The sequence below is a fragment of the Thunnus maccoyii genome, chromosome 13 (genome assembly GCF_910596095.1).
Source record: "Thunnus maccoyii chromosome 13, fThuMac1.1, whole genome shotgun sequence".
In the NCBI taxonomy this organism is placed as follows: Eukaryota; Metazoa; Chordata; class Actinopteri; order Scombriformes; family Scombridae; genus Thunnus; species Thunnus maccoyii.
Window position 1 is genome coordinate 11,001,878 of NC_056545.1, and position 23,246 is coordinate 11,025,123.

At 38.7% G+C, this 23,246-nt stretch overlaps 2 protein-coding genes across 2 annotated transcripts; one reads left to right on the forward strand and one right to left on the reverse strand.

The window, feature by feature from the left end:
• The first annotated feature begins 1,998 nt into the window (after positions 1-1,998).
• On the forward strand, positions 1,999-6,261 carry cdkn2aipnl (CDKN2A interacting protein N-terminal like). The gene is made up of 3 exons (XM_042431508.1): positions 1,999-2,262; positions 5,644-5,749; positions 5,880-6,261. The coding sequence occupies exons 1-3, from the start codon at positions 2,051-2,053 to the stop codon at positions 5,886-5,888; spliced, it is 327 nt and encodes a 108-aa protein (XP_042287442.1). The 5' UTR covers positions 1,999-2,050; the 3' UTR covers positions 5,889-6,261.
• Positions 6,262-6,557: 296 nt separating this feature from the next.
• Positions 6,558-17,129, reverse strand: ube2b (ubiquitin-conjugating enzyme E2B (RAD6 homolog)). The gene is made up of 6 exons (XM_042431507.1): positions 16,932-17,129; positions 12,693-12,773; positions 11,837-11,862; positions 9,880-9,969; positions 9,237-9,325; positions 6,558-8,421 (listed from the first exon to the last, which is right to left on the reverse strand). Exons 1-6 carry the CDS (start codon positions 16,973-16,975, stop codon positions 8,293-8,295), a joined length of 459 nt encoding a protein of 152 aa, XP_042287441.1. The 5' UTR covers positions 16,976-17,129; the 3' UTR covers positions 6,558-8,292.
• Between the last annotated feature and the right edge of the window lie 6,117 nt (positions 17,130-23,246).

Sequence of the window (23,246 nt, forward strand, 5' to 3'; positions counted from 1 at the left end):
GTGTGTGTGTGCCGGAGACATTTCAACATCTCAGTACCTGCTCTGTGAATTTTATATGTTCTGGCAAAGCAAGAATCACACATAGATCAAGCTAGAGGATGAGGCAGAAACCTGAGAAAGTCTAAAGCTGTGTTAGCCCACCGACAGTCTACAGCCAATGTTGCTCAATTTCAAAAGATTACATCCAAATGTTTTAATGTGATGATGTGCAATCTTCACACCTTTATTGTCTTCTAAGTAGCTATGACACTACCACCTTGACATATGATCACAATACATTTTTTTTATTATCATAGTTTTATTTCATTGTTTATTTAACAATACACAATATATTTATGGCACCAGATTTAGCTTAAAGACATTTTTTTATTTCCTTATAGGGAATATGACCTATCATAAATCATTTATCATTACATATCACAAAGAATTTGCAGATTTGTTGAATAAAAACAAACAAGTATATGTACATATACTTTGGTCTGCACACATTTCAGCCCTAAGACATCAAACTAATAAGATACAGTCATTTTTTTGTCACAATAACTTCAAATTTGCCATGAGATCAGGCTTATTATCCACCTCAACACCATACAACAAAAATGTCAAGTTAAAAGATGACATGTCCCCGTAAAAATACCACTTTTCCTTTTCTGGGGTGCACATATTCGCAACTGCACCGTATGTGCTCTACTAGAAACCTGAAATGATCAGCAGCAAGTTATTGTGCAGTTAGTGGTGTTGTCAAACATTTGCAGAAGTATTCTGCTCACTCTTGTATTTTCCTTTTGTGGTGATGAATATCACACCCGATGCTTTACTTAACTTTTAACTTTATGTTTCTAATACTGACTTGTTGTGTGCCTGTACTGAACAATCAAAATCAGTTGATTCATTTATCATTATTTATCATTTAGTCCTTTTTCACAGCTTCACCTCTTGTGATTAATACCCCACTGATGGTCTATTACAGGGGTCAGCACTTAGGTTCAACCATGGGCCAGATTTATTCAGCACTGTGGTTTAAATATATGTTTTTGCTTGTATAAAACAAGGATTGTATCTGAGGGCAGATGTCATAATCTCCATTAACAGGCTAATCCACACACAATAAACAGTAGCCTGCTTCATATGTGGTTGAAGCTGAAGAACTGTTACTGACAAGTTCTGGTCATATAGGATATATTATGTTATGTACCTGTATAAGAGGTTACAAGCTCATGTTTATTGGGATTTACATGAGCCTTGTGTTTACATTTCTATCTACCGCAGGTTTATGGAGAGTCATGTAAAAATTTGATGCAATCTATGAAAGGGAAAACTTCAGTTCAGCTTCCGTTAGGGAGCCAAATATTTCTGTGTGTATATATATATACGTTTATGGACATTTAACATAACAAATAGCGGTCCGTGGGCCAAATCTGGCCCTCCACAAAATTATGACATATACTATTATGTTATATAGATTAATGTACAGGCAGCACAGTGGTGCAGGGGTTAGCACTGTTGTCTCATAGCAAGAGAGTTCTGGGTTCAAACCCACCAGCCGGCTGGAGCCTTTCTATGTAGAGTTTGGATGTTGGATGTTCAGTCTATCTTCGGGTGCTCCAGCCTCCTCCCACAGACCAAAAATTGGATCAGGTTACTCAAAATTGCTCGTAGATGTGAATGTGAGTGTGAATGGCTGTTTGTTGTGATTGATGATGGTGGTGATTGATGTGATTTCTCCCCCAATGTCGAGCTCTGAGACTGGCTCCAGCTCCTCTGCAACCCTGTGAAGGATAAAAGAAGACGGATGGATGTTTATGTGCATGAATTAATTTGATGGATTAAGATGTTGCACCTTTAATGAATTTAATCCAACTGACTACCCAGTAACAACCAGCCAGAAGTTGCTGTGTGCAGAGGTTGTTTCAGGTCAGCTGTAGCTCTCAGCTCCACCACTGTGCGACGCTGTTGAAAACACTGGGAGCTCAAACATCAACACAAACACCTCCCAGGCTTCGAAGACAGGAAACTGCCTTTGTTGACTCGGCAGCTGTAGAGGAGCAAGATGTCTTCCCTGGACGTGGAGGATTTCATTCAGCAAAACAGAGCTCTGGCAGAGCAGGTAGAAAAGTTTCGAGGCTACTGGGAGAGCGACAAACACTGGAAGCCGAGGAGGGAGTTCATCCTGCGGAACATAAACGACTTCCAGTTCCAGCAGCTGGACCACCTGCTCTCTCTGTCCATGGTCTGGGCCAACAACGTCTTCCTCGGCTGTCGGTACGTAAACACAACGTGTTTTCACGACCACCACACTGCAGTGCGTGTCTGTAACTTACAGAAGTGAAGTTTATTTAGTGTAGCACTTTTTTACAGAGCAACGTCACAAAGTGCTTCACAAGAGTAGGATTGTTAAAAATAAGAAAATGAAAAAAGTAAAAAATAAACAAACTATAAAACACAAGCAACAGATAGCACGGGGCCAGTTTGAATAGATCAGATCAGATCACATCCCCGGTGTTACAAATTAACTGGTTTTCCTGTTAACTGGTAACATTTGTTTGTAAATACTTGATAATAATTATATATCACTCATAATTTCGTAGACTAGACTATCCAATCTGATTGATTCAGCTTACTGATGGTTTATGGAGTTCAGTGAAACTGGCAGAAGAAATATTCTTAACCATATTTTGATATATTTTCTTCAAACCCCCCCCCCCCCCCCCCCCCCCCCCCCCACACACACACACCATTTGCATGGTGAGTAACGTTTCCTCTCCGTGATTGTAACATCTGCTGTCGCCATGAGAGACTCCCGACGTTTACACAACAAACGTAAGCAGTTAACAGGAAAACCAGTTGATTTGTAACATCGGTCATATTGTGCACCAACTTAACATTACATGCCAAAAAAAACCCCCAGTTTCTTTGTATTCTTGTATCAAAATCCAATCATGTTTTCTTCCTGTAAAACAAAATATAACCTGTACTTAGGTAGGCTTGAACCAATCAATAATATCATGATATCCACCCATCAATCAATCATCAAACCTTTAGCAGCACATTCAAATCAAATTCCTCCCAAAGTTATGTCCTACCTGTCTCCTGTTTCACTCAGAAATACGTCACGATATGGAAGTTAGATACTCTCGAAATGAGCCACCCCTTCAAAGACACAATCACCTTTTGTTTTTAGTTGAGAGTGAGGGACAACCAGTAAGCACTGGTCAGAAGACCTAAGTGACCTACTGGTGATATAAAGATGGAGCAGGTCACAGATGTACAGGGGTGCCTGACCATGCAGGGCTCTATGTGTGAAAACAAAAACCTTAAAATGAATCCTAAACTTGATGGGAAGCCAGCGTAAAGATGATAAGACTGGTGTGACGTGAGTTGTCCTGCTGGACCTGGTCAACAGCCCTGCGGCGGCAGTCTGGGCCATTTGTAGACTAGACAGGATGATATAAAAAATCTCCAGCTCAGGTTGTGATACAGCAGACCCGAGTTTGGCAGTGTTTCTCAAATGGAAGAAACATATCCGGGTCAATGATTAGATATGTTGTACCAAGTACAGCCTGATCAAATATAACACTGAGATTTCTAAGATTAAACTGTACAGCTGAAGAAAGGGACCCAGTACACCGAGCAACCTATGTTGTCTGAAGCTATGATAAGGGCCTCGGTCTTATCGGCGTTTAGCTGCAAGGAGTTGATAGCCATCTAGATAATTGTGCAAAACAGAGACATACAGCTGAATATCAATATCTTAACAGTGATATGAGATACCTTTTTAAATTTGCTAATAATATGACTTAAGGGAAACGCATACAAAGCAAGTAGCATAGGACCCAAAATAGAACCCTGAGGGACACCACAGGAAAGACGGGACCGAGCGACACAGAAAAACTTCTATCTGAGAGACAGGAGGAGAACCAGTCCAGGACGTTCCCAGAGACACCAACCCACTGCCTGAGACTTTCAATCAATCAGCTGTGTTCTACAGTATCAAAAGCTGCACTAAGATCCAGCAGCAACAACGTTCACCCACATCAAATCACATCATTATGTCATTGGAGACTCTGAGAGGAACCGTTTCAGTTTAATGCTTCTGATGGAAACCAGATTGGAATTTATCTTAAATTTGTCTGAATTTATCTAAATTGGTGTGTGCAGTCAAGACAGCAGTGAGCTGTCAACAACTTTCTCTAAACTTTATAAAGGCCTATAGTTTTGTGTTGCAGTTTCTTGAGATGGAGAAGATGAACAGCTCACTTAATCTACAATTAATATGACAGTAATGACTTTAATGGAGCTGTTAAGTTTAACTGAGATACATTTACCAAACTAATTAGTTAGTCCTCACCATTGAAGCCCTTTCTCGTCTAAAAGTGAAACATATTGTTTTAAGTTACTTGTAATAAATTGTGAATCTCGCCTTTGTGTGGCTTCTTTTTAAATGTTTTCACGTGCGGCGTCTTCTTCATCTCATGCTTGTGTTATAAGCTGTCATGAGCTCACTGCTGCCCCCCTGTGTCTGTAAAGCAATTAAATAAATTGGTGCTGTTAAAGGACAGGTTCACAATTTTTTCAAGTCTGTCTTAAAACAATATTCAGATGCCCAAATGAACATTGAAATGGAGTTTTCTTCCTATAATCAATAGTCCTGTTCATACTGGCCATTACCTTCATAATGCACTTACGGTGTCAGCGATGGGGGACAAAATCCACAGTTGTCCTTCTGTGCAAAAATGTATTTAAAAGTTTATCTGAAGCTAATATGACGCTTCAAGTATCCAAATTATTCAAATCAAGTTGATATCTTTTGAAAGTTAAAACCTTTTTAGTGCCAAATTCCCTCCTTTTGTTACCATCGTTCCACTGCAGCTGAACAAGGAAACACTGTCTGTGAGACTGTAACTGTGGAAGATATCCACTTTATTTGACAATCTCATATGACTGAAACTAAAACTAACTAAAGTTTTTAATATATTTTTGCTCAAAATGAGAACTGTGGATTTTGTCCCCTTTCACTTACAGTATAAGCACATGATGAAGGGATTTTTTTCTAATGCCCAATATGAGCAGGAGGAATGATTACTGCAAGCTAAAGCTGTTTCAATGTTCATAGTGGCACCTGACTGTTGTTAAGATAGATGAAAGTGAACCCATCCTTTTATGTTTTTAATTGCACCTGTGCTTTTCCTGCTCTCACATGTCTAAACGTCTGCAGTGAAAAAGCTCTCTTCCGGCTTTTTGCTTTAAAAAAGTACTGATCCGATACCAGTACTTTTTTTTGTTTCTTTCCCTCAAAGACTAAAAAAATCTTCAGAGCGGTATGGATCCTTTCATCTAACAAGAAAGCCATGTGTCTTGGCCAAAACTGTTTCTCTAAGTTTTGCACATAGCCTCATCAGTACCAAAACACCAGCAAGTACTTTTAATGTGTAATAATTACTTCATAAATTAACATCCTGATCATCAAAATTATAATCTGTTCATTTTCTGTTGATCAGTATATCTGCAGTTTCACTGATATTTGCTGTCTGACTTGTTTTTCATGTTATCTTATTATAAATATTATGAATCACAGATGAATTAAAGATGCTTAATAATTGCGCGTCACCGTGTTGACATAATATTTCTCATCTCTGACGGCAGGTATAGCTCAGAGCTCGTGGAGAAAGTGAAGGAAATGGCGGAAGGCATTGATGTGGAGGACGCACCGGTCTTCAAGACAAGAGATGAGATTATGAAAAAGCAACAGGTGTGAACACACACACACACACACACACACACACACACACACACACACACACACACACACAGGCTCACAATACTGTATATGTTCACATATGTTGAGAAAGTTCTTCATGTATTCCTCTCTTACATCACAGGGTCGATGACCAGCTCGGGCGAATCGTCTCTTCTGGTTTTATCTGATCAGTGACTGAAGACTGGAGGGACTCGATCGTACAGGCTGTGCTTGTAACAAAGCTTATCACGTTTCTACAGTTTATTACCATCATACATTGTTTAATACAGATGTGAATGAGTGATACTCAGATTTTTAGGCTTTTATTTGTATTATCATGACGTCACAAGAAGCTGTCGGCAGTGTGGGAACTTCACTGCTCCACTATCTCTATGCATGATTGTTTTACATTTTTTAAAGTGTACTGATTGTTTTTAGTACTGTTTTTATAATAAATACAGATGGAAGATGACACTGGATCTTGTCCTAATGTCTGAAGTAGAATAAAGGACTTGTTTTCATAACTTTGGTTCTGTTGTTGCTGCTTCACAATTCTCATACAAATCGTAGCAGCTGTGAGGGGAAAAACTAGGGTGCTTGTTCCAAAAGAGGTGTCGAAAATGGAACATTGGAGCATTTTTCTGTTATTTTCTCAGCTTAGGGTTGTTTTTCTACACCATATATATAGAACTTAATCTTCTATAATTGCACCATTGGAACGAGTACAATGATGATGTCGAATAAACAGATTGAGTTGTTTATTTAATGTGGAGGATAAAAACAGTAACTAAAACAAAAAAGAGCAAGAACTGTCTCAAAGTCTGAAAAATGTGTTTTATTATGTTTATACAGCATATTGTTATAAGTATACACTTTTTTTTTAAATTCACAAAATTTTGTAACGTATCCCTTCTGCTTATTAGGTGAAATAAATCACTAGTCACAATATGACCTTTACTGTCTTAAAAAAAAAAAAGAACTCTTATGATGACTGTCTTGCATGGATTATTTAGCTGTAATTGGGCAGCGTTAAGTCATAAATTTATACTCCTCAAATGGTCTTATAACTGGGTATCACATACAAATAAAATAAAAAAGACAAAACGCAGGCGTGAAAAACAACCTGGGCCTTTGGGGAAAACAGTTGATGTCATGTGACCTGCATTGGAGTCTGGGCTCCTCAGCGGCACGGTTTGCTCTGTCGATCCCGTTTTAAACTGCTGTCGTTTACAGCTGAGAACAGGGACCGGCTTTCATCCTCTGCTTGTTTGTTAATTTGGATTTCAGCTGTGTCATTTTAAAGAGAAGGATCAAAAGCACAGACACTTCATTCATGCTGTCACACGTCACAGGCGACGCAGTCTTTTTGCTTTCTGCGGCGGGTGAAATTAGAGAAAAAGCCATGTGGGCACGAGAGACTACGATGAGCTGTCAGGAGGAGGAGGAGCTGTGAGAAGTAATAAAAATGTGTATTATAGAAAATAAGCAGGATATAAACAGCGTAATGTTTTGTAAAACTAAACCAGGCAGCTCAGTAATACTAGATGGGATCATGATGTAGAAGTACACCCAACTTCTAGGTGTATTAAACAACTTCATGCTGATTGTAGTTGTCTTTAAGGCTGATGTACAGAAAATTAAAATGATTGAAATGAATACAGTATTTCCTCAGTTCAGCCGGGGGGGGATTCCCTGCACCCCACTTTGGGATTCACAGTCCAAGCTTATCCTGTCCTCTCTATCATCATCATCATCATCATCATCATCTTCTACCTTGGAGCAGAAATGATTAAAATAAAAAATAAAAAAAAGCTCAGAACCAGCTTGCCAGGGAGCCATGATTCATCAGTGCAAGGGAGACTTGGCGCTGTTGCAGCCTGTGACGTCTGCGAGCCTAAAATTACAGTGTCTCTTAAAATAACAGATATGGTGGGACAGACCAGGAATTGTTCTTTATCATCAGCAGCGTATGTGGCCGATTTGAACGACAAAAGATACCCGCTCGGAAAAAAAAAAAAAGGTGTTTTCTGGGTTGTTAATCCTCCTTTGCTTTTTCAAAAAATTTCACTGATTTGGTCATCAACCTGCTCTTTTTCCAAACAGCCAAGTTGTGTGCACACCAGCAGACAAAAAAAAAAAAAAAAAAGAAAGAAAAATTTACAAAAAGAGAAGAAGAATCTGTAAAACTCAAACACTAACAGCATCAATCCAACCAAACAACAAAGATATATTACAAATTCTGTTAGCAATAACTTATTTCACATCATGCAATAAAAAAAAGTAAAATTAAGGACAAGAAACACAAATATAAGATTGATTTCCCCTCCCTCATTTTCCTCAAAATGTATTGGCAAGCAAGTTAATGTCCATTCTGATTTGGTTGTTCTCTGGATCTTTTTTTTTTTTTTTTTTCAGGGTGGCACTTGAGTTCTTCTGATATAGTTGCTGTTTTTTTTTTTTTTTCTTCTCGATGAGGTAAAAATGAGAGAATGGAGTACTCTGGGATGATGAAGAGAGGTTTATGGAGAGGAGGGAGTAGAGAGAGCGAGAGGAGCTCAGACGTCCACCCAGCTCTGCTCCACGATGGCCGTCACCCTCTTCTCGTACTCCCTCTTGTTTTCCTGATAGAGCTGTGCGGCCTGACTGTTGGCTGGGCTGTTGGGATTTGGCTCGTCCAGCAACGACTGTGGAGAGAGAGAGAGAAAAAAAAAAAAAAAGTGATGAAATAACCACGACAGATTCTCTGGATGAGGTGAAGTGTTAATAAATGTACCTGTATGCAATCAGAGGACATACAGATCTGTGCATCAGGAATATTATTTCTCGTTTTTTTATGATATCTGACGTCTTTTCTCTTTCTTGGGTTTATTAAAAAGAACAGAAAAAAGGTATAAACATAATTTAATAATTGAAATAAGACAGGATGTTCATATGAGATGCTTGGAGTGCAGTAAAAATTAAATATATGCATCCGAATGCCTACCGATCTCTTGTTCATTATTCTCAAGACCTACGCTTAATTTTATTGTACAAATCTGGACGGTAGAAGAAATAGTGAAGGTTTTTAATCATCTACTGTGGATTATTGGAAAAGAGTTTAATTTACCTCCATCATAATTTTTTAACCAGGAAAACCTCACTGAGATTAAACATTTATCTTTTTTGGCCAAGATAGGCAGATAGATTATGTATCAAAGTACTTGACAATATCAGAATGAAACACTGCAGTTGTAAATCATGAATAAAATCTCCAATACAAATATAAACCTTTTCTTCTTAAAGACAACTTAAAACTACACAATCGTTGTCTAAATCCCAGAATAAGTGAAATAAAACGACCAGTAACATTTAATGAATGAGACTAACACATGGAATCATTCTCTATCATTATATTGTGTTCACATGCGCATTAATCATAATATTCCTTGTATTTCAAATCAGGCCGATGCATTCATAGATGCTGCTTTGCATATAGACGCAGGCAGTTAAAACAACCGACCTGGATGGAGGTGAGTATGGACGAGACATCGTATGTGGGGCTCCAGCGATTCTGAAGGATGTCTAAACATATACTGCCATCTGCATAAACTGGTAAACAGAGAGAAAACACGTTAAGAGATCAGCGTCACAGCACAATATCACTGAGATCAATATCACGACATTTAGTTAAGATTGAGTGTATAAAATATCTGGAACAGATGCTCTTTAAACACTGCAGGTGAGTCCAGTTTATTTAAAACTAGCAGCATAATTCAAATCATTCATTAGTCAAAATTAAAAACATGCAACCCTAAAGAGTCGAATCTGCAATCGTAGCCAAATGCAACACTTGTTTTACAACTAGCCTCAACCTTCTATAAATAAACTTCATTACGAGGTGGGGAAGGAGATGAACGGGAAGGAGAGAAGGAACTTTAAACTTTAAATTTGGCATATTCAGTTTATACACCAATAACTGAACTGTAAAACATAGAAGTCAGTTATGAATATTTAAAGGTTTTAAGAAAAAAAAGAGGGACAGACACTTTTTTTCTATTTTCCATTCATGATTTGAAAGCGTGCTTGTGTGTTGTGTGTGTGTGTGTGTGTGTGTGTGTGTGTGTGTGTGTGTGTGTGTGTGTGTATGTGTTTGTTCTTCTTACCATTTGGATGAAACATTCTGGAGACAAACCGAACTGTGGGAGGCTTGTTTGGGTACTCCTCTGAAAACTCTATCAGAAGCTTAAACGTTCCTGCATATATATAGACCCAGAGGGAGAGAAAGAAAGGGGGGGCGGGGGGGTGAGGAGGGGCAGGCAGAAAGGAGGAGAACGACAGACAGACAGATAAAGAGAGAGAGAGAGAGAGAGAGAGCAATGAGGGGTGTGCGCACACGAGTCATTTTGTGAGGAGAATACAGATGTGAAGGCTTGAGGAGGTCAGAGAAAGCGAGAGAAACAATTACGTTACTAAAAATACCGCCGGCTCGAGTAAAGGGAGAAGCTAATCCTTCACCGTGGCAGAGATGTCGACTCTGCAGGCTAAAAAGGAGAACGAAGGAGGGAGATGACTAACAAGAGAAAACAATAAGCCCTGAGTCAGCACTTCTCATGCCTGACCTATGTCATAATTACAAAGCAGAAAAAGTGCACCATTGTGTGAATGTCCCTGAAGTGCAAGTTTGTTGCCAACTGAACCTTAAACCCCCATCTAATCAATGTTCAGCTACTTAATTACTGGGCTTCATGTCAGTTATTTAAAGAAGCAATTAAGACATAATTGTGAGATGTACAGATTGCACACACTATGACTTGATAAATTATAAGCGCATATCATGTTTTTCTAGAAAATTAAAACAAAACGAGACAGCCGGCCCTGTCTGTCTGCCTTCATCTACGACAACACTTTGCCAAATATAACCAAAATATAAAGAAATCTGTCTTTACCTTATTTAAATTTGTGTGAAACATCTTGAAAATACTGCAGAAGTGTGAAACACTTTGTTGTTTTAGCTCATTCAATAGTTAAATGCAGTAAATCAGTGATTATGGAGGTTAAAGAGCTGACTTGCAGCTTTAATTTGAGTGTTTTATATCCAGATTGGGTGAAAATTGTGGGAATTGTTGATTATTCAACCATATTGCCTTTATCACTGTACGTACTGTATGCAAATTATGGAGGCTGTGCATTTTTCCCTGACTCATCTTGAATTTGGGGAGCGTTTTTCATACACTCATCCAATCAAATGTGACACGGGGCGAGCAGCTAGCCCTTGTATTAAACCACACCTGACCGCTAGCAAAGTGATGTCATAGGAGGAGGTGTGTGTTCGGATGTCAGTTGGAATAAACTTTGTAACTGTGGTTGCGGCCTAATTATTATCCTCTGCATCCTGATGTAACAGCGCGCGGTTAGGCCGACAGTCCTCTACATCTCTGCGTATATCACCGCCCACCTTTTGAGCGATCCAATCAAATTCGAAGGATTGGATTTAAAGCCGTCTCGTGACGATTCCCCACTCGCACATGTTCCATGTCGCTTACTGAAGCTGAAGGCGCTCTAACTGATGTTTCACAGCTCTTTAAACTCACTGTCATTGCAGATGAAATGTGTTTGAGTAAAAGAGCCAAAACCTCTGGAAATGTATCACTGTCCACATGTATCACTGTCCACATACTCAAACTGGACAGTAAGTTAATTTAATGCGAGTCAACTTGTTATTACATGAAGGGAAAAAAACTGCAATTATTAGAAGCCTTAAATGTAGTCCTTTCAAACTTTTTAAAAACCCCTGGGAAACCTGTTTGTAATAATTTATCTGTGTAGCAATTTGTTAAAAACATCCATTTAAAGGTTTGGGGATGTTTTTGAGTGTGTAATTTTGTGCTTAGTGAGATTGATTACTTGTGTTTGTAACCCACTTTCACACTTTTGCCCTCCATATTTTTTAAAAATATATGACACACTGTTCAGACGGCTGTAATAGATGGATTGGATAATGAAACTCTACAATAATAACAGTGCAAGAGAAAGTTAAATCAAATCCAGAGGAGCTTGGATAAATGTGCTCCCACCGAGACCGCACGTTATGGACGAGATAAATCAATATGGAGAACTTACCGTCTTCGAATGGTGTTCCCACAGGCCTGCAGAAAGACAGAGAGACAGAAAACCAGAGAAATGAAATTATTTTCCCAACTTTCAAAAACATCCACACCGCTACCAACAAGGCCTCGGCTCGGTAGAAAACATCGTTACCGTGTATCCTTCAAGGACTCGCTCTACGGAGACACCAAAGTCTTTATTTACTCAGCTCTTCACACTCTCTGTGTAAAAAAGGAGCCAATTAAAACAGTTGGCTTCGTGTTGTACATTTCTGGCAGCTTCTCCTTTTGACTTTGAATTAAGTGAGGTACTATTAGCAAGTCTATTTATACTTTAAACCCATGTGTTTTACTCTGGGTTTGTTTTGTTACACCTTGTTGCTCCTTTGTTGATTTTTATTACTTTTGGCTACCCAGTTTGTGTTCTTGGTGTTCATTTATTGTTATTTTTTGGTAGTCAAAACAATACAAGTACTTCTCTATTCAAAAAAACAAAAAAAATCATGTTCCTTCTTGCTTTTTTCATGAGTCATTCTCCTTTCAATTGCACCTTTTACTTGAGAGATATCACAAATCTGAGGAAAGTCACCATTTCGGTGTCTGTACTTCTGACCCATCACCTCCAGCCACAACAACGTCTCTCCGCCTGTCCTGCCATCAAACACCTGCTGATTCTCTACTGATTTTTTCCAGGCTGCTCTGAGCTGCAATCAGAGCTGTAATCAGAAATTTCTTTTTTTCCTTTTTTCTTTTTTAAGAAAAAAAGCAGGAGACCGAGAATGAAAAGGGGTGCGCTGAGGGAATATGTGCATCACAATCGCAGTGGTACAGTAAAGACAGCAGGGTGGAGTTGGATTTAGAGCATGACTCACCCAAAAATAACAGCGTTCCAAAGCATGATGTTGTTCTCTGACGGTGCGCCGCTCACACCGGTAGGAGGGTCTTCTTGAAGTCTAGATAAGACGGAGAGAAAGGGACACGAGGGAGAAGAGGGGGCAGGGGACGACGGAAGGACAAACAAGAAAGAGAGGAAAAAGAAAAAAAGTGAAGAACACGAAGACAGCGGTAAACAAGGCAGAGAGAAGGATAGGAGAAAAAAAAGGGAGACAAAGACAGAAAACAAAAAAGGAAAGATGGGGAGTCAAAAAGAGACAAACAAGGACAGAAAGATGATGGCGAGGGAAAAAGAAAGAAGAGACACAGGGGAGAGAAAAGGCAGAAAGAAGAGGCAAGGATGGGAGAGAGCGTGAGGGTTTTAATTAACACCTTGACTGCAGGATAATTATCAGTCATAACACGAACTGCTGTATCAACATGACTTCAGTAGACAGCAGGGCTCGCAGGATCAACCGCACACTGCCCCGTCCTGCCGTCACATGTCAGTTTACATAAGCTATACCATTAACGCTCGTCTCAAGCGCTACTGTACTGAGACCGTGTCCTCTGCCAGCAACAAAGCCCTGGTGGAGTTGACCCCGAGAGCCACTGAGCTACAGTCGAACTTCACCTGAAATAACTTCTGACAAAACGCTGTCGTCAAGCTACCCGGATGACGCACAGACACATAAACAAACCCTGAAAGAATGGAGAGGTACCCTCATGTTTATTTCTATCAATAAAATGTTTGTTTTGTTGCTCTCCGTTGCTGATTTATGTGACACACTGATGACACAACTGACGCCTGGTGTTCATGAAAGGTTCTGGGTTGTTTTTTTAAACTAGGATAAACTACCTGGTGCAGAGGAAGTGATGCGTTTTATATCTGCAGCAGCAGCAGCAGCAGCAATGCTGTTGTTAACCGATTGATTGTTCGATCTATAAAATGGCAAAAAAACAGAGAAAAAGGTTGATTAACTGTCTCTGAAAAGCCTGTGATGAAACCTAAAATGTCTTGTTTTGTTCCGCCCAACAGTCCACAACCCAAAGATATTCAGTTCACTATCATACACCAGAAAACATTCATATTTAATAAGCTGGAACAAGAGAAGTTTGGCATTTTTTCTTAAAAAGTGACTCAATCAAAAATGAATAGATTAGTTTTGATAAATAGTTGACTAACTAGACTAATAGTTGGTGATTAATTTCTGTTGATCAACTAATTGTTGCAGATTACAAATCACGGTTAAAGGTTTTTTATTTTTAAGAATATAACATCTGAAAAGTGACGTATGAAGACGTCACTTTGGACTCTTGGAACTTTTGTTGAGCATTTATCTTTATTTTTGGACATTTTACAGCCCAAGTGATTCATCAGACAACCCAAAAATAATCATAGATGGATTAATCATTCTTGGAAGGTATCATTAATGGATTAATGAATACCTTAAATCATTACTTTGAGCTCCACAAAGAAAACCTGCCTGAAGCTGTTTGACAAGTGATCTCTGGAAAGTACAGTACAAAGATGCCACAGCAACAACTGCCTAGCAACAAAGGATGTCAACAAATCAAAACAAATCAAAAATAAGTTTCAGACAACAGCCTCGGGTTTGTTCAATTCCTGATCAGTGTAGCATATAGAGCAGGTTTCCAGTGAATCGGGCCCACGTGACAAATAAAAACAGTGTGTTGAAATGAGCCTTACACCTCAGAGTAGACTGGCAGATCCCTTCCTCAAACTCCGGGTGCTTTATTGAGTACACAGTAAAAGGTCTTACATCAAATCGCCGATGCATGTAGGCCAAGTTCAGGATCACCACAGACAGACTATTTAGGCCTACAATCCCACGCCTAGTATAAAAGCTGGTTTAATAAGAGCTTACAGCTATAAAACAAGGTAGGCTGATTTGTACGTCTGTGTGTGGATCCATGTCTAAGTCCCTAGCTGCAGACAGACCCGCTGCAATTAACCTCATTTACCGTAATCTGCCTGAGCTCTCTGCTGGTAGAGGGATGCTCCACTGAACTTCTCCTCTAGACAGACTCATAGTTACTTTATTTTACTCCTAAACTGGGGATTACTGACCAGTTTGCGGGCAGCAGATTAAGGGAACTGCTGGTTAAGTCTAATGGTTTTTGTTTTTTTCATATAATAATTTAGAGATTAAACAATTGGTTGATTAATCAATAAGTCAATTGGCAGAAAATTAATTGGCAACACCTTTTCTCTCTTTTATATCTTTATAAAGTGAATAACTTTGGGTTCTGGACAAAACAAGACATTTGAGGACATCGTCTCGGACCGAAATAGACATTTTTTCACTATTTTCTGACATGTTGCAAACAAAACAACTAATCCATTCATCTAGAATATAATTGGCTTAATAATAGATCATCAAATTAACTGTTAGTTGCAGACCTGTATAACTTCTGTTATCAATAAAATACTTAAAAACAGTGTGGTCAAGGAAAACCCTCCACATCACGCAGTCAGTTCAGTAACTGATGTAGCTTACTTTCATTTCACTTAAGTCTGCAAGAAATTCTCTCATTTAGTGAAATCAAACGTCCAAGCTCACAGACTGACGAGAGACACACACAAACACTCAATACCAGCAAGTCATAAAATGTGCAAAAAACAAATCTAAGATTGGCTAAATGTCAAAGTATCTAATTATCAACCTAAACCAGTCTAGCTAAATAGCTGCTGTAAGCTATAATAAAGCTGAATCCTCACTTAAATACTGTTCAGAGCAATAACGGTCAAAAAAGAAACCGGAAGTATTGAAGAGTGAGGTGATACTTGTGGGTTGTACAACTTCATTGCCTTCAAAAGTTATTTTGAAAGACAGAAAGTGATGCTTTATTAAGTATAATCTGAGGAAATACTATACAAAAAAAAAGCAATATAGTTAATTTAACAGAGCTACAAAAAAAATCTTGTTAGTGCTGGTCTTTAAACCCCTAAGTGTCATTTCACATGTAAAGTACTGAGCCAAAACAACACACGACAGTGTTGCTGTTAGAATAATTACACACCTCAGTTTCATGACACACATTGTGCAAATAATTTGACTTAGAGATCAAACAAGAGAGGTTAGGCAATATCACGCTAGACTGAGTTCAATCAGCAAGCCTTGGCGTGGACACGTCAGGCTGATCCAGGAATGTGCCATTGTTTTTTTCCTTGCCTCAGTGTGTTACAGTTTACCACCTGGGGACTGGCACAGCAGAGTAGAGTTACACTGACACCTTATCCGCCCTGCTTCAACGGCTGTTCTCAGCAGAATAGCTTAGCATCTTTTTTTTCCACTGACTGTTTTGTGTGTGTGTGTGTGTGTGTGTGTGTGTGTGTGTGAATAACACACAAACACATATACGGTAGGATGCCATATGGAGCATGGCAACAGATTGAGAATAGCAGGTAGTACAAGGTGTGATTGTCCCAGGAAAACCTAAACATGCTCCTCACAGCAGGAACTTGATGATAACCATATACGAGAAGAACATTGAGAGTGATTAAATATACTGATTTAAAAAGAGAAGCACTAAGAAGAAGTGGCATGCACAAATCTAGCCATCCTAAATTTTAAGGTGGATCACCCCCTGATCCCTCACACATGGAGTTGTGCAACACCTGCAAGCCACGTTGCTGCCAGGGAAGTATAAAAACCATCATGTTAGCTGGCTGGTTAAATTTAGTGCCTTTTTAGCAGCAGGATTTAAACCTATAGCTTGCAGACTGCACGGAGTAGTTAAGATAAATCCTATCTCATTTAGTTTCTAATCAGGGGGATGACAAGGGGTTCAATAAATTGTCCAGAAGTCTTTTGATCCGCACCTCAGGTAACCTCAGCTAGCTGAAGTTAAACGAAACAACAGTAACATACAAACTGGGCAAAGAAAAAAACAGAAAGACTAACCTAATGATATTCCCTGGGTACAAAACACTGCACACAACAAAACTGCCTTATTCAGATATCGTCTAGATAGCATTTAAAATATCTAACTGTGTATTGTCAATCCTACAGACATCAGCTGCAGAGACAAAACGTGTAAATTAACGAATGTTTTCCGCAGTAGCTCCAGTCTGTCTTTATATTCAGTTTCTTTTCACGAGAAGCTAAAGCTAAAGCTAAAGCTAAGCTACCGACAAGCTTCATCGGCTAACGCTGCTAACAGTTAGCTGCACACACAAACACAGAGAGATGACTGCCAAAACGTAGCCGTACCTTTTAAAATCTCTCATAAGCCGTCTCCTCGCCGGGGTCGACATTATTCAAAATGTTTTTTTTAAACTAAACCAGGACCATAAACCGAATACGATCTGAAACCAAATCCGGTGTTTCTTCCGCCTGTAAGCCCCTTTTCTTCTTCTCTCAAAACAACTGGCTAGCTCGCTATTTATGGTGACGTCGGTTGCTTACAGTGCTGGCCAGCAGAGGTACAGCCCCTTTTATATGCCACAGATAGGATGTCGATGTAAAACATGTTAATCAAAACGCTTGTCAGATGAAAATCAACTATATTTCTGTTGTAACCTTGCCCAATATTTGAATAAAACACTGTTTTATCAGAATCAGAAACAGGTTTATTGCGAACTAGGTTTTGTCATACAAGGAAATTGGCAAGTACTGCAAAATACAAGAAACCTAAGTGACAAATTAACAATCGAAGATGTGAAAAGTGTTATAAGAATAAGTTTTATGTGCAGTTTTGTACAGGAATGTGGAAAATACTGCACAGCTCAATTATTAAAAAAAACAGATATATGATATCACATGCTGAAAAATCAAGGTAACCCGCAGTCTGGTGTCATCCCATAGTAACATATTCAAGCCCTGAATTTATAAAATATGCAGTCATTATCATTTCTGAAAACCTGTTGTGTAAAATTCAAAAATATAGCCTCTACATGGCTTCAGTATTCTTATGGAAACTTAAAGTATTTCTGTGATACTCCTAAAGGCTTTTGCAGCTAGTATCATTGTAACATTCCTCTATAATAGTGTTAGTGTCTGTATAATATGATGCTTAATGGTACATTTTTGCATCCTCTATGCTTCATGGACAGATTATGAGACATTATGAGCCTCTGCCGTTGGTTGAAAACTGCATTTGAGTATTTTGTTTATGCAGGAGATGAAGAAAGGCCCAGGTAGAGGTCAGAGTCTGGCATGTCCATATATTATATGTAAAATATGATAAGAAACCATCAAAGGAAATATGTGAAGCAGGTTATATTTTACTATATGGCTATCAAACATGTATAAACAAAAATATTATAAAAAACGATATCAGCTGAGACAAGAAATCCCCATGTATACCTGAGTTCTTTGACTTTTCAAAGAAAATTTTGATAACAATCACAGAGGCCTAAAACAGGGGCTTTGGCTTAGGGGCCACCTGACCATTTTGGCCCTTAGTCCTGTGCCCATAAGACCCTTGTGGTAACCACCCATTCCTATGGTATCATCAATATTTGTAATTCTCATAGTGGCAAATTGCTCAATATTGAGTTTATAAGAACCTTATTATCAGCAAATTTTTCATCTCTACTGTTATTACTAGTGTGCGATATTCTCATAGGTCTGTGGCCCTCATTGGTTTACTATATAATGCTTTTATCACACATAAATAGTGATCATTGCACAACTCTCCTCCAGTACACCATGCTTTATTCACCTGACCAAATGTTTGCGGCTATCTTGCCCTGATGAAAGCATCATTCATGTCATCCATCTCCTGATGTGAGTAGAGGAGAGGATGCAACCTGTTATCCACCTACTATAATACAATCACCCCATCTCTGACTTCTGGAGGGAGGACAGGTGAAAATAAAAATTAATGTGCACTAGTCTAATAATCTACTCGGCAGTAAGTGGCTTACCTTGAATCTACATAATCCATCTGTAGCCTGCATGGTCCTGTCTGTGAAGTGATTAACATCAAGTCAGTGAAAATATGGACTGACTTTTAAATCAAGCACTGTGACTTCACTGGTCGATGTCATGCGGCAACCTTTGTATCAATGGAAAAATACAGCAATTTTTCAGTGGGAACAAATCAAGAGTGACTCACCAAAAGATAGTAAAAAGTAAAGAAGAACACACAGAGGAACTAGAATCAAAGGTAAGAGAATAAAAATGGTGTCAACCTGCTGTCATTTCAGATAATCTGATATCAGGAAAAATGTTTTAAAGCTTAGGAAACAACAAATACTAACTCAACCTGCGTAACCTCTAATAATTATCAGATACTTAAACTTTGGACCCATTTTGGTACTTGACATATTTACCTGGATATATTGTCTGAATGTAAATGATGCAGAGATGAAGTTTGGTAGCAGAAAATGTTTCAGAGACCTAAAAATTTAGATGTTTCAGGATGAGCCTCTTGGAATCAAGGAGCCAGAGCATCTTTCTGTAGCTTTCTATAGCTTGCTATAAGATATTCAGACAAACCTCTTTTCACTGTCGTTCTGTTCCTCTCATTTTGCTCTGACAGTCAGCAATCATAGAAAAGACAGAAGTGAATATGAACCAGTTTTGTTTTGAGGATTTTCTGCTCGAAAATCTCTCACGTCCCTGTTACTGTTGCTACACTGCACTCTCCATCCATACACATAATCTACAGCTAAATACAACAAGTGCTCAGGAGATTTATAAAAAGGCATTGTGGGAAATAAAAGAAAATCATTCAATGCTGTTGAAGTCGATGGGAACGTTTGACGAGAAGTGGGAAATATGGCAAATATGTGTTGCACATCATAGAATGATGATGAATAAATAAGTGTTTTTTTTTTTATTTCACCTTTATGAAGATTTGACTAGGAGCACATTTAGAGAAAAGCCATGGAAATCATTGCACAGAAATTACATGTCAACAACACTAGGCTGCTCCTCTGAACTATATATAGAAGTACATCACATTATGCAAAACATAAAACAGAATACTTGTCTTGCAGTGTCAAATATCTCTGTGCCTTTCTCTCCATGCTGATGTTTGATCACAGATCTGTGTGTGTTTGCACAGCAGTGGTCCATGAAAATTATGAATAACATGAGATAATACAATGATTAGGGCGATACTGCAAATAAAACAGGCCCCATGTAAACACAACACTCTGATAGTGTGATTATGCCTGCAGTCAGGGAGAAACAAAGTAAAATATTTGTCTGCCAACTCTGTCGTAAAGTTTTTGCAATGTGTTTTAATTGGTTGATTCTTGTTTTTGGTGTTGTTACATCATAATTATTTGAGTTTTTATTGTGTGTTCTGTTTCCCACACATCATCATGTAATTATTTTTATCTTTTCTATTTTTACATATTTCATTCCCCCTCGGCATCCCTCCTCTCTTACGTACAGTGATGCCTGGGTGTTTTAATTGACTTGCCTGGTAGATTAAATTCCCCTTCATAAATCCGTAATAACATGTTGAGTGTAATTTTATAGGTCACAGTGTTGTTGTAATGTGATCACTGGCAGTAGTCACATTTATTGTATATGCATGTAAAGTATCTGGTAAAGTGACTGCAGGCTTTTGTGTAACTTTATTGTCATTGTTCATTGTCTCCTCTTCTTGGGGGGGAAAAAAATCCAGCTTTTACTAGACTTTTGGCAGAAAGATCACATGAGTACCATCAGTCCCCCTGCAGAGCTTCAGTGAAAACCCACTCAAAGCTCCAGCAAATATAACTGTCTATTTAATCTAGCTTAATCATTCTCTTGACCATTTCCCTGGGGCGAGTCCAGATTGCAGCTATCAATAGACCCGCAGCCCTGTTAGCAATTCACTATTGTGAGAATGTAGGTCACACACACACACACACAAAAGGGCCTGGTCACAAAATCTTTTCTGGCTCCCCCAAGAGCCAGGAATGAAAAGCATGTTCTTTATGTGATGCAAAACACATTTACATCATCACACGTTGCTATCTGGAGTCTTGGAAGAGGAAACTGGTTTTCTTTATAAGCTTTCATCACTTGTATAAACCTGATTTTATCTGCTGGTAAATGGTGAACCCGGTATTTAAGACTAATGAAAACTGAGAAAGTGACAGATTCAACTTATTTGGGTTCTTTTTCAATATAGTTTGTTTTAATAATTCTCTGTCTGACTGCTTTATAGAGAAAAGGCTGACCCTCTGTCTGTCTGCCTGTCTGTCTGTCTGTCTTTCTGTCTGTCTGCCTGCCAGCGGCTGGACAAAGGCCTGGATTCAGCCAAAATAGGCAGGAAGAGAGTCTCACTGTTGAGCTCAGGTGCTTTTAATAGAAAGGGCACAGAAATGGTGCTGAGAGAGAAAGTTTCTCTTGATCTATCCCTCTTATAATATACCAACAAATACTGTATATTTTAAAAAACAGGGTTATAATAGTTTATGAACTGTTAAACAATTTAACAACTGGCTTATTATAGATGCTTCCTCTTTATTCTGTTTACCAGACTGGAAAATGTTCATGATGTTCAAAATCATTAATTATTTTGCGCATGAATAACTACACTTGCAGTGAGGTTTAAGTAATACATTGAGGGTTATTTTAAATATCCTTGTAATACTTCAAACTTGAAGTTAAGTGTAACTTATCTTTTTGTAGCCTAAAAACAGCCACAGACAGAGGCTGCTATAATTTCTACCTGATGATATATAACATCTGAAACCCTCTCTGAATCTTTTGGGCAAAGTTATCACAGATTTTCCAGCTCTGTTATGATGGAGGTTCCTCTTCAATCACAGCTACAGTACCTTAACATTTTAAATGAATGTTTTTTTTAATTTAAATGGTAGGTCTACCTTTTATTTATGCAGTCAAATGTTTCATTATGTCTTCCCTACATCTGAACAGGTGTAGTCTTAAAACTATCAGTGTTTCTACTGGAATTCAAGAACTGGTTGAACCTCAGCGTGCCTTGAATTATGTTTCCCTCCCTCTCTCTTGCTCATGTTCTGTGAACGTAGAGGTCACTCAGGGTTTTTACCTCACTCATCAGTCTCGCTCTAATGATCCATTAGTCTCCACAGAAACCTGCTGGCGGCAGCTCCAGTCTGAGTGTTAGGGTGGGACCAGGATGGAGCCATCAACCTGTACAGCGGCCATCAGCCCTAATGAGGAGTGAAGCTTTAAGATGGTACAAGTTAATTGTCTCATTAGAGCTGCAATGTCTTGTTACATCTGCATGGGCGATAGTGGTAATTAAATTACACGGCAGACTGGGTAAGTGTTGGGCAGCCGGTCAAGCCAGTGGCCCATCAGAGCGTCTCGGTCAGATTTTAGAATCTGTGAAGGGCAGCGGTAATTTCAGTGGCAGTGACGAAGTTTAAACTAATTAACATGATGGCTTTTTTGGATCTTGACAATTTTAATATACAGAATCTTCACATAAGATGCCGCGAGGGTGAACATGTTTACAACAGACTATATGATCTGCGACATTATCAAGTGCTTTATATTCAGCTGTCTCCTTAATTATTGGTTTATGCTATTCTTTAGCTTTCAGTCAGTCAGTCAGTCCACTACTTTGGTCCACACTGAAATATCTCAACAAATATGGATGGATAGCCATTAAATTTGCTACAGATATTCATGGTACCCAGAGGATGAATCCTAATGCTTTTGGTGATCTCCTGACTTTTAATCTAGCACCATCAGGAGATCACAGTTTTCACATGTTCATATCCAATGTTGAGGTATTCAACATCTACTAGATGGATTGGCACAAAATTTTGTGCTAACATTAACAGTTCCCAGATGAAGTATCTTTAAGCCTTTGGCAATCCTCACACTTTTCCTCTAGTGTCATCATCAAGTTCATGTGTGGTTTGGAGTGAAATGTCTCAACAACTATAGGATGAGTTGCCATAAACATTTAGTTCAGATATTCATATTCTCTTCAGGATGAATTGTAATAACTCTGCTGAGCCATTTACTTTTATCTTGCGGCAGGTTTGTTTGTCCATTATCTTGTGGGTATTTTGTTTATGACTAAACAGCTAATTGCACCAATGGCGTTTCCATCAGCCTCAGCTGTACTTGTTTTTAGTACTAATTAACAAATCTTAGCATGCTAACACACTAAATTAAGATGCTGAACATGTAAATATTACCTGCCAAACATTAGCATTGTCATTCATTTGGCCTCAAAGACTTGCTAGCGTGGCTGTGGATTCTTGGTTTTGTTATTAAGTACTTTATCTCGGTCATGCTGAATATCTTAATTTCTGTGTTCCTGAGTAAAACATTGTGTTCCATGGAGGAACACAGGAATAGAGATAAAAAGTGAATATGGTCTCCTAGTCATCAAATAAATCTTGTACAAGCTTTTTTTCAGACGCTGCAACAAAATTGCTAATGGCTCTACACTACTGTAACCAGTGGATCTGTTCAGCCTCATGGTTAAGAACAGATATAGTCCTTTTTCATGGAAGACATTTTAACATGTCAGTAAGAAAAGCAAAGGTGTGAAAAATAAAACTAATGATGGCTGAATTCCATTTGGCTGCTTCAGTTTCAAGGTCTTGGCATTTTGCATGCTGCCTCACTGTC